Genomic DNA, 10895 nt, shown 5'->3' with positions numbered 1-10895 from the left:
AACACAGAGGAGGGGTTTGGGATGCAGAGTCTCAATGTCCGGTCCACAAGATGGCAATGGTCACCATGACCTCTGGGACGCTTACGAAGGCCAAGGGCGATGACGAAGCACAGGGGACGCGCCAAGGTGGCGCCTCTCCAGGGCTAGGGTTCCCCGCGCCCAGGGGCAGCCCAGCTCCCCGGAACCCGAGCCGCGTCTGCCTCCGGGCCGCGCGGGGGCGCTGTGGCCCGGCGGCGGCCCGGGGCGCTGCGTGGTCGCGGCAGGGGCGGAGGGGGCCGCCGAGAGGGAGGCGGGAAGAGCACGGCACTTCCGCTGGCCGCTGGCTCGCTGGCCGCTCCCGGAGGCGGCGGCGGGAGCGGAGGGAGCGCAGGGGGCGCGCGGCCCGGGGACTCGCATTCCCCGGTGCCCCTCCACCCTACGCGGCCTGGACCATGGACGCCAGGTTGGGGGCTAGGGCAGCGGCGAGCTCACGTGACCGAGCCCCCGGTCCACGTGACTGCCGCACCTCAGCACGGGGGGCCGGGTGGGGTCCTGGCTACCCGGCTGTAGGCCAGCATAGCGCTGCCCGGAGCTAGTGGGGATGGGGGTGCGGCTTGGTTTTGTGCTTCTTGGGGAGCTTCGGGAGTGTCGTCGGGCGGAGGGGCTGGGGACCCTGACGCCCCGGGAATGTGGAAGGGAGGGTGGGGGAAGGGGCGCCGCCTCTGGCCTGAGCAGCGGGCTAACGCTGGAGGGAACAGAGGAGACCTGTGTGGCCGGAGGGGCGGATCCGCCGCCGGGGAGGGAGGAAGCCCTGCCTGGCCAGCGCCGGCCCCCGCCCCCAGAGAGAGAGGCTCTTTGTCCCGGCCGGGCTGCAGCGGAGGGGGCGGGGAAGCGACTGCGGGCCCTACTCCAGTGTAGTCCCCTCTGGAGGGCGGAGGGGTTGAGGAACTGCACCCTAATCCTTACGTCCGCTTTCCCTACAGGTGGTGTGCAGTGGTGGTGCTTGCTGCGTTCCCCTCCTTAGGGGCAGGTGGGGAGACTCCCGAAGCCCCTCCGGAGTCATGGACCCAGCTCTGGTTCTTCCGATTTTTGGTGAATGCTGCTGGCTATGCCAGCTTCATGGTACCTGGCTACCTCCTGGTGCAGTACTTCAGGCGGAAGAATTACCTGGAGACAGGTGTGTGTAGAAAGGGCGGGGAAGTGAGCCAAGTCGGGACGGAGGATGTTGGCCAGCAGTCCAAACGGGATAGGACTTGGAGAGGGAGAGAGGGAGCCCGGCCTGTAGGCGGGACAACAGAGCAGGCTGGCTGCTCTGGGGAAGTAGTGCTACGGAGATCTGGGGCTTGACTTTGTGTGCTTTCTTCAGGTAGGGGCCTCTGCTTCCCCCTGGTGAAAGCTTGTGTGTTTGGCAATGAGCCCAAGGCCTCTGATGAGGTTCCCTTGGCGCCCCGAACAGAGGCGGCAGAGACCACCCCGATGTGGCAGGCCCTGAAGCTGCTCTTCTGTGCCACAGGGCTCCAGGTGGGTAGGTGGGCTCAGCCTCTCTTCCTGGGTTGGATCCCGGTGGGCAGGAATTCTGTGAAGGTTTCCATCTTACCAGCCCCAGAGCTTTGCTGGTTGGTGTGTTTCGTGTCCTCCTCCCAGGGGCACACTGCACCTCCGTCTTGGAGGTGTTTGGGGGAAATGCTCTTTTCTTTCCTCCCTTCCCCCTCTCCAGCACTGGTACTGAAAGTTCATGCTGTTATTTCAAGATGTCTAGTGCACAAGAGAGACCTCCTCTTGCCCTCTTTTGTCGTTTCTACCTTGCCGTTACACTTCTGTACTGCTGTTGCACGTACTGTGAACTCACTGATAAAATTGCGGGAGAGCCCTTCAGCCTTCCCCCGGTAGTGCATGTGAGAGGGTGCTAAGATGTGGACCCAAGGCATTTTTGCAGTGAGTACTGGTTGCACCTTGAATGTCATGTTGAACTACAGGTATCCAGTTCTCCCTGAGAGTTCTTGCCTCCCTGAATTGGTTTTTCGCACACAGTTGATTCCCTACAAAGTGAATCCAGACTTAGGAGGGGAGAAGAAACTCCTGCAGAGGAACCCGAAAGTGTGTATTTTCCTTTGAATCACTAGGCATCATCCTGAAGAAGAGGGAGAGGTCTCTTTTTGTCTACCTTTTCATCCTCTTGCTTACTGTCTGTCTCCTCTGCCTCTACCTTCCCCCACCAGGTGTCTTATCTGACTTGGGGTGTGCTGCAGGAAAGAGTGATGACCCGCAGTTATGGGGCCACAGCCACATCACCGGGTGAGCGCTTTACGGACTCACAGTTCCTGGTGCTAATGAACCGAGTGCTAGCACTGATTGTGGCTGGCCTCTCCTGCGTCCTCTGCAAGCAGCCCCGGCATGGGGCACCCATGTACCGGTACTCCTTTGCCAGCCTGTCCAATGTGCTTAGCAGCTGGTGCCAATACGAAGCTCTCAAGTTCGTCAGCTTCCCCACCCAGGTGCTGGCCAAGGCTTCTAAAGTGATCCCTGTCATGCTGATGGGAAAGCTTGTGTCTCGCCGCAGCTACGAACACTGGGAATACCTGACAGCCACCCTCATCTCCATTGGGGTCAGCATGTTTCTGCTATCCAGCGGACCAGAGCCCCGCAGCTCCCCAGCCACCACACTTTCAGGCCTTGTCTTACTGGCAGGCTATATTGCTTTTGACAGCTTCACCTCAAACTGGCAGGATGCTCTGTTTGCCTATAAGATGTCATCGGTGCAGATGATGTTTGGGGTCAATTTCTTCTCCTGCCTCTTCACAGTAGGCTCACTGCTAGAACAGGGGGCCCTCCTGGAGGGGACCCGCTTCATGGGGCGACACAGTGAGTTTGCTGCCCATGCCTTGCTACTCTCCATCTGCTCCGCATGTGGCCAGCTGTTCATCTTTTACACCATTGGGCAGTTTGGGGCTGCTGTCTTCACCATCATCATGACCCTCCGCCAGGCCTTTGCCATCCTTCTTTCCTGCCTTCTCTATGGCCACACTGTCACTGTGGTGGGAGGGCTGGGGGTTGCTGTGGTGTTTGCTGCCCTCCTGCTCAGAGTCTATGCACGGGGCCGCCTAAAGCAACGGGGAAAGAAGGCCGTGCCTGTTGAGTCCCCTGTGCAGAAGGTTTGAGGGTGGAGGGCCTGAGGGGTGAAGTAAAATAGGACCCCGTCACCATCCCCATTTCCCTCTTCTACTGTAACCTCTGAGGAGCTGGCTCAAGGGCAAAACGCAGGTGTTTTCTCAGTATCACAGACCAGCTCTGCAGCAGGGGGTGGGGAGCCCAGGAGGCAGCTTTCCCTTTTGCCTTAAGTCACCCATCTTCCAGCAAGCAGTTTATTCTGAGCTCCAGGGTAGACAGTCCTCAGTGAGGGGTTTTGGGGAGTTTGGGGTCAAGAGGGCATAGGGAGCTTCCACAGTTCTCCAAGTTCTGGTAAGTCTTGCCCTAGCTGTGACTCTGCCACCTTCTAGACTCCTCCCACTGCCCCCATCAATAGACATCAGTTTCTTACCCTGGTGAGAAAAGCACAAAGTGGTGTAGGCTCCAGTGCTGCTTTCCCAGGAGGGTGAAGATGGTGCTGTGCTGAGGAAAGGGGATGCAGAGCTCTGCCCAGCACCGCCACCCCTTCAGCTCCTGGATCCCTAGGTTCTGCTCCATGAGCCTGTTGCAGGTTTTGGTACTTTAGAAATGTAACTTTTTGCTCTAATTTTATTTTATTAAATTAAATTACTGCAATGGACTTGGTCCTGTGTTTTGGTTGACTGAAAGGGCCTTATTACATAGTAGTTTACCCAAACTGCCTTTAGTTTCAGTGTGTTTTAAGACACAGAATACCAATGAGCCCTAACTACAAAACCAACTCAACTTGCTGTGCTCATGAAAACAGGAAGGTAAGAGCTGGGGTGGGGGAAGGGATAGAGAAGCTAGGGAAAGACAACATATTCACCTTACAAGGGAGAGCAGAACTGTATAAAAACGGCATATTCTTTATTTTGCATACTTTAATTTCAGAACAAAATGAACAAACAAAATAAAAAACCACAATACACAACATCCAAACCTGCTGTCAGAGTAGGGAAAGAATGGGGGCTTAACACCCTTGTTTCCTGCCTTCAACCGAAGGACAGGACAGAAAAACACCAGACATCAGTAGGGGGAGCCAGGTGGGACAGGGGCACTCAAGGCTGCAGGGGGAGTCATGGGGACGCTATACAAGGGCAGTTTTCCAACTATAAACTCCTAATCTACTTCTTCCATGCGAGATGCATCCTCATCACCCTCAAGAGGAGGGATCTCATCAGGAACTGCAGCACTGGGTTCCTCTGCTGCCACTTCATCTTCATCGATACCTGAAGAAAAAAAAGCCATGTGAGACTTGACCAAATAGTAAATCAAATCCATACTAGTTGCACAAACTCCTTGCCACACAAATACCAAAGCTACTCACCTAGACCTAACTTGATCATGCGGTAGATGCGGTTGGAGTGGGTCTGGGGATCCTCAAGGGAAAAGCCAGAAGAGAGCAGGGCGGTTTCAAACAGCAGCACCACAAGGTCCTTAACCGCCTTGTCATTCTTGTCTGCCTCAGCCTTCTGCCGCAGCGTCTCCACGATAGGATGGTCAGGGTTTATCTCCAGGTGCTTTTTGGCCATCATGTAGCCCATGGTGGAGTTGTCCCGAAGTGCCTGGGCTTTCATGATCCGCTCCATATTGGCTGTCCAGCCATAGGTGCTGGTCACAATGCAGCAGGGTGAAGACACAAGCCTATTGGAGATTGTCACCTGTGGACAATCACAAAAGCCTTTTCACTTTGAAAGAGAAAATGGAGCTGGGCGCTGTGGCTCATGCCTGTAATCCTAGCACTTTGGGAGGCCAAGGCGGGCAGATCACGAGGTCGGGAGTTCGAGACCAGCCGGACCAACATGGTGAAACCCTGTCTCTACTAAAACTACAAAAAATTAGCTGGGTATGGTGGCACGTGTCTGTAATCCTAGGTACTCAGGATGCTGAGGCAGGAAAATCGCTTGAACCCGAAAGGCGGAGGTTGCAGTGAGCTGAGATCACACCATTGCACTCCAGCCTGGGCAACAGAGTGAGACTCCGTCTCAAAAGAAGAGAGAAAATGGGAACTGTCCTGCCTGTAATCCCAGTACTGGGAGGAGGAGATGGGCAGATAACTTGGGTTTGAGACCAGCCTGGCCAACATGGCAAAACAAAAGCCTGTCTCTACAAAAAATTAGCCAGGTGTGGTGGCACACATGCCTATAATCCCAGAAGCCCGAGTTTGCAGTGAGGTGAGATCCAGTTAAAAAAAAAATAGTATTTTTATCTACTCTCAGAAGTTAACTGAAGGAATGCCTAATCTTTGCCAAATTTATTAAAATAGCCTGCCTCAAACCACAAAGCCCACCTCAAAGATACGTTACAAAATACATCCTAGTCCCAGAATGGCTTACCTTCTCAACCTTCTTATCTAAGATTTCTTTCATGAGCTTGCAGAGGTTCTCAAACTTTGCCTTGCTCTCTTCCATTTTCTTCTTCTCCTCCTCATCCTCTGGTAGCTCCAGACCCTCCTTGGTAACTGAGACCAGGCTCTTCCCATCAAACTCCTTTAGCTGCTGCACGCAGTATTCGTCAATGGGCTCAGTCATATATACCACCTCGAAGCCCCGCTTCCGCACTCGCTCCACAAAAGCTGAGTTGGCCACCTGCTCTTTGCTCTCACCTGTAGGGTTATTAAATAGACTCAGTGACCAAAGTGCCTTATACTGCCAGTTCCCAGGTAGCCCTGAATATGCTCCCTCCTCCTCCTCCAAAAAGGCTTCGATCAGAACCAACGTACCAGTGATGTAATAGATGGACTTCTGTGTCTCCTTCATGCGAGAAACATACTCTGACAGAGATGTCATCTCATCTCCAGACTGGGAGGTGTGATAGCGCAGCAGCTCAGACAGGCGGCGTCGGTTAGTGGAATCCTCGTGAATTCCAAGCTAGAGGAGTGAGAAGAGAAAAAAAAATCCAACTTAACTACAATAACCTTACCTTCTACAAGAATGGAAGAATTTATCGTAATTACTAAGAAAGTGGTAAAGGGAATAACCATGTACCTCCTTACCTTGAGATTTTTAGAGAATGCCTCATAGAATTTCTTGTAATTCTCCTTGTCTTCCGCCAGCTCAGAGAAGAGCTCAAGGCACTTCTTAACAATGTTTTTGCGAATGACTTTCAAGATTTTGCTCTGCTGGAGCATTTCTCGGGAGATGTTCAGAGGCAAATCCTCAGAGTCAACCACACCACGGATAAAGTCTGCCATCAACCAAGGTAAGAAAGCTCAGTAAAAACAGCTAGACCAGACCTGGTACCCAGATTCAAACAGAAGGCTCTATTGCCCCCTGAACCTTCACACTATGTACTGCAGAGAACTATTACAGCTAGGAAAAAGACTTTCTAGTTGCAGAATGCTGAAAACCTTGTCCTAAGACTTCACCCAACTAAATTATGCCAAGGAGATACTCACTGAGATACTCTGGTATCAACTCATCACAGCTGTCCATGATGAATACACGACGGACGTAGAGTTTGATGTTGTTCTTTTTCTTCTTGTTCTCAAAAAGGTCAAAGGGAGCCCGACGAGGAATGAATAGCAATGCCCTGAATTCCAACTGACCTTCTACAGAAAAGTGCTGAAAGAATCCAAACATGAGCAAGTAATAGTACATTTCCAAACAATGCCTTTTAGCGCCAACAAATTATCTAAAAGTGGAACAATGATCCTCCCCAAGCGTAAAGAACAAAGCACACACAACAGAAAACCGAGCCTTAATGCCCTCAATGATCTAGAGGGGCACTAGCAGTGTACAGAAAAAAACTCCCTTCTGATCAGAACCCTAGATGTGTAATGCTGCCATAGACATTACCAAGATTACCATCAGAAGAGAAAGTGAGGTCATTAGGAAGGATGATGGCTCCTCACTGTGATAGGATAATCAATGAAATCACATGGCGCTCAACATTTATCAGGTGGACAAGTTCCATGTGCCTATTACCTGCCAAAACGCCACCTACTCACTCATCTCCATATTTGTATGCTGAACCAATGCGCAAGGGCTTCTCACCTTGACTGCCAAGTGGTCTTCCCAGTCATTGGTGAGGCTTTTATAGAATTCTCCATACTCCTCTTGAGTGATGTCATCAGGGTTTCTAGTCCAAATGGGCTTGGTCTTGTTTAGTTCTTCCTGATCAATGTATTTCTCTTTGATCTTCTTAGTTTTCTTCTTCTTATCCTTACCACTATCATCCTCCTCATCTGAACCCACATCTTCAATCTTGGGCTTTTCTTCATCTTCTTTATCATCCTCCTCTTTCTCACCTTTCTCTTCCTCTGCTTCATCATCACTAATTTCCTTCTCTCGTTCCTTCTCCAACTAAGTAACAAAAACAGAAGTTAGCCACTAACAGGGAAAGCAAAAGCCAGGGACCATGATGACTCCAGAACAGGAAACACCCTGCACATTAAATGTAAAATGTTTAAAAGTCCACACTCACATAAAGGGTGATAGGATAGCCTATGAACTGAGAGTGCTTCTTCACCACTTCTTTGACCCGCCTTTCTTCTAAGTACTCTGTCTGATCTTCTTTAAGGTGGAGGATCACTTTGGTACCCCTGCCAATGGGCTCACCTAGAAGAGTTAATCACAAGCATGTAACAGGGTGAAAATATAAGCAGTTAAGACTTCAAGTCAAAAAAACATATCTCTTAGCGGAACTGCTATAATTTGAACTGCTTTACAAACAGGATGCTAAAAATTTCTGCCACTTCACAAGCCCAGAAAACACCAACCCAGCTAACTTGTAATGGGAGAGCTTACCATGGTCAGCACGCACAGTGAAGGAACCTCCAGCAGAAGACTCCCAGGCATACTGTTCATCATCGTTGTGCTTTGTGATCACAACCACTTTCTCTGCCACCAGGTAGGCAGAATAAAAGCCAACACCAAATTGCCCAATCATGGAGATGTCTGCACCAGCCTGCCAACAAGTTATTTAAAGTCAAACACAAGTTTTTAAAAAGCAACAAACCAAAGAACACTGACAAATATGAATGGTGTGTGCCTACAAAACTGCACATACCTGAAGAGCCTCCATGAATGCTTTAGTACCAGACTTAGCAATGGTTCCCAAATTATTTATAAGATCTGCTTTGGTCATGCCAATGCCTGTGTCTACCAAAGTCAAGGTACGTTCCTGAGGGTTGGGAATGATGTCAATTTTCAGCTCTTTACCACTGTCCAACTTGGAAGGGTCTGTCAGGCTCTCATAGCGAATCTTGTCCAACGCCTGAAAATACAAATAGGAATTTGCTTTGGCTTGCTCTTTAAGACAGGCTCTGGCTCTGTTGCCCAAGCTACAGTGCAATGTTAAGGATCACAACTCATTGTAGCCTTGACTTCCCAGGCTCAAGCCATCCTCCCACATAGCTGGGACTACAGGCACATGCCACCATGCCCAACTAATATTTAATTTTTTGCAGAAACAAGGTCTTGTTATGTTGTCCTCAAACTCCTAGGCTCAAGTGATTCTCCTGCCTTGGCATTACAGGTGTGGAGCCAACAGCTCGACCAATTTTTTTTTTTTTTGAGACAGTTTGGCTCTTGTTGCCCAAGCTGGAGTGCAGTGGCGCGATCTCAGCTTACTGCAACCTCTGCCTCCTGGGTTCAGGTTCAAGTGATTCTCCTGCCTCAGCCTCCCAAGTAGCTGGGATTACAGGTGCTTGCCACCATGCCCAGCTAATTTTTTGTTGTTGTATTTTTAGTAAAGACAGGGTTTCACCACGTTGGCCAAGCTGGTCTTGAACTCCAGGCTGGTCATGATCCACCTCCCAAAGTAGTGGGATTACAGGTGTGAGCCACTGCGCTCACTTTTGTTTTATTAAAGCCCTTATCTTCAAAGAAAATCTTGGTGTATTTCAGCCTCAGTCTGATTGCCCCTTATCTTGGGGCTTTAGAACCATAGTTACATTAGCCCACTTATCCTGGACATAGTCCCTCTCAACTTCAAAATGGCCACAGAGTAAGACAAATCTTTTTGGAATAGTTGCAGGTTTACCCCTTCAACAGTAGTCCCCAACAAAGGCCAAACTACTCCTTTCCCTTCTTCCAGAATGTTAAAATAAATATATCAAATGTGAAAACCAGAGTACTTACATCAGAAGCATTAGAGATCAACTCCCGAAGGAAAATCTCCTTGTTGGAATAGAAGGTATTGATGATGAGAGACATGAGTTGGGCAATTTCTGCCTGAAAGGCAAAAGTCTCCACCTCCTCCTCTCCATGGTGTACTTCCTCAGGCATCTAAAATAAAAATAGTAATTAATTACAAAAGACTATGAAGGCCCCATATTTAAAAATCCTCAAAGTCATCTCAGTTGTTAGGACATTAGTACGTGAGTTGACTGGTGGTTTAAGCTGACTACTATCCCTTCCCAAGAGATGGAAAAAGCATTCTCTAAGAGATCACAGGCTACACACTAAGTGGGAAGCCAATTCAGAAGGAAAAAGAAAATAAGCTACAATGTTCTTCAACCAAATGTCACAGAACCCAGCCACTTAAAGAGTGGTGGTCAGCATGCTCAGCGTCACCTGGAAGTATGGCAGAAACTCATAATCCTGGTCCAATCCAGGTATCTAGAGATGCCTGGCAATCCTTAAGCAAATTTAAATGTGAAAATCACTAGCTACGGTTCTTTATTTGGGGGAGGTCAAAGTGACTAGTTTAAGATAAAAATGGCACTAACTTTAAACCGGTCCCCCTGAGGTGTCTTCCTAAAATCAGCCTAAGGGGCAGCACTCCAGCCCCACACGACAAAGAGGAATCATCTGAGATTCGTAGGCCACCAGCCCGAGAAGCAATTAAATCCAGACAAAAACCAGACAAAAAAATCGAAAAACCAAAAGCTCAACCACGACCCCTTTACAGCACAGAATTAACAGTACAGGACCAAACCCAACACAAGAAAGAAAGTGGCCGTAGCCACCGGGCCGAGCCCCGTCACTGCTGGACATGCGTCGGCAGGGGCCACGCGAGGAGGGGGCGCCGCCGTGCACCCTCCCTTCGCCCCAGCATCCGGGCACCGGGGCGGGGCGCCAGAATCCAGAAGCTTCCAGAACAATCTCAGCTCTCGAGGAGGGGCGGAGGAGGGAGCTCAAGAATCTTCCAGAGCCTGCCCCCTCCCCACCCCTCCTCCACGGGGACTGCAAGAAAGATCTGGAAGGAGGAAACATGGGAGCTGGAGGCTGAAAGCGCTTCTCCCTCACCGTGAACCCTCACAGAAACAAAGCACCCAAGGCTTTTGACGCGGCCGTTAAGAGAAATGGGTGAGGCCAGACCCGCAAGACCGTGCTGAGTCACCCCGTGCGAGCACCCCCGCCACCGTGCGGTCCCCCTCCGGCGCCCTGTAGCCGCGTCCGGAAGTGGAGAAGCAAGAATGGCAGCGTCCTGGGCCGCGCGGCCACCACGTGCAGCTGCCCGCCGCCCACTCCCCCAGCCCCTCAGCCCACCTCGCCACGGCGCGACGAGAAAAAAGCCCACTGCCCAAGCACACAAGGGAAAACTGAGCAAAACTCAAGCGCCCTCACCTACTACCACCCTCACCCTGTAAAAATCCAGGGCGTTATCCACAGCCCACCCGGACAACTGGGCTCCCTAAAACAGATAAAAAAACAAAACAGCAACACCAAAGGGGGGTAAAAGGAAAGAAGCCTGGCGGAGACCTCAGCTTTACCTTGATAAGGCTCACAGGTATTAGAGAGCAAAGAGGACTGGCCGTCCAGCACACACGCAGCACAAGAGCAGCGCCGGAGTGACTCGAGAGAGCTATTTCACGCCCCAGG

General features: G+C 50.9%; 2 protein-coding genes across 3 annotated transcripts; one reads left to right on the top strand and one right to left on the bottom strand.

Annotated features, from left to right (window-relative positions):
- The first annotated feature begins 305 nt into the window (after nucleotides 1-305).
- On the top strand, nucleotides 306-3745 carry SLC35B2 (solute carrier family 35 member B2). 2 transcript variants are annotated; one of them, XM_003923064.4, is made up of 4 exons: nucleotides 306-442; nucleotides 963-1156; nucleotides 1346-1500; nucleotides 2199-3745. In XM_003923064.4, the coding sequence occupies exons 1-4, from the start codon at nucleotides 432-434 to the stop codon at nucleotides 3135-3137; spliced, it is 1299 nt and encodes a 432-aa protein (XP_003923113.1). In that variant the 5' UTR covers nucleotides 306-431; the 3' UTR covers nucleotides 3138-3745. The 2 variants fall into 2 exon arrangements, with proteins under 2 accessions (XP_003923113.1, XP_010332255.1); XM_010333953.3 differs by lacking the exon at nucleotides 1346-1500.
- A 233-nt stretch (nucleotides 3746-3978) lies between these two features.
- Nucleotides 3979-10895, bottom strand: HSP90AB1 (heat shock protein 90 alpha family class B member 1). Its single transcript, XM_039467174.2, has 12 exons — nucleotides 10787-10895; nucleotides 9210-9356; nucleotides 8137-8343; nucleotides 7875-8034; nucleotides 7552-7685; nucleotides 7122-7430; nucleotides 6524-6689; nucleotides 6122-6312; nucleotides 5849-5996; nucleotides 5463-5731; nucleotides 4454-4787; nucleotides 3979-4355 (listed from the first exon to the last, which is right to left on the bottom strand). Exons 2-12 carry the CDS (start codon nucleotides 9354-9356, stop codon nucleotides 4246-4248), a joined length of 2175 nt encoding a protein of 724 aa, XP_039323108.1. The 5' UTR covers nucleotides 10787-10895; the 3' UTR covers nucleotides 3979-4245.

Source organism: Saimiri boliviensis, chromosome 4, assembly GCF_048565385.1.
Source record: "Saimiri boliviensis isolate mSaiBol1 chromosome 4, mSaiBol1.pri, whole genome shotgun sequence".
NCBI lineage: Eukaryota > Metazoa > Chordata > Mammalia > Primates > Cebidae > Saimiri > Saimiri boliviensis.
The sequence above is the reverse complement of the archived record's forward strand: the minus strand, read 5'-3'. Positions and strand labels throughout refer to the sequence as shown.

Bases quoted from the DNA above. Each gene is read 5' to 3' on its own strand.
- SLC35B2 (XM_003923064.4), top strand. The intron at 1,157-1,345 runs GTGTGTGTAGAA...TGCTTTCTTCAG, and splicing joins GAAGAATTACCTGGAGACAG to GTAGGGGCCTCTGCTTCCCC. The intron at 1,501-2,198 runs GTGGGTAGGTGG...TTCCCCCACCAG, and splicing joins TCTGTGCCACAGGGCTCCAG to GTGTCTTATCTGACTTGGGG.
- HSP90AB1 (XM_039467174.2), bottom strand. From the start codon at position 9,356: ATGCCTGAGGAAGTACACCATGGAGAGGAGGAGGTGGAGACTTTTGCC. The intron at 8,035-8,136 runs GTATGTGCAGTT...ACTTGTTGGCAG, and splicing joins CATTCATGGAGGCTCTTCAG to GCTGGTGCAGACATCTCCAT. The intron at 7,431-7,551 runs GTGAGTGTGGAC...TTTGTTACTTAG, and splicing joins GCTATCCTATCACCCTTTAT to TTGGAGAAGGAACGAGAGAA.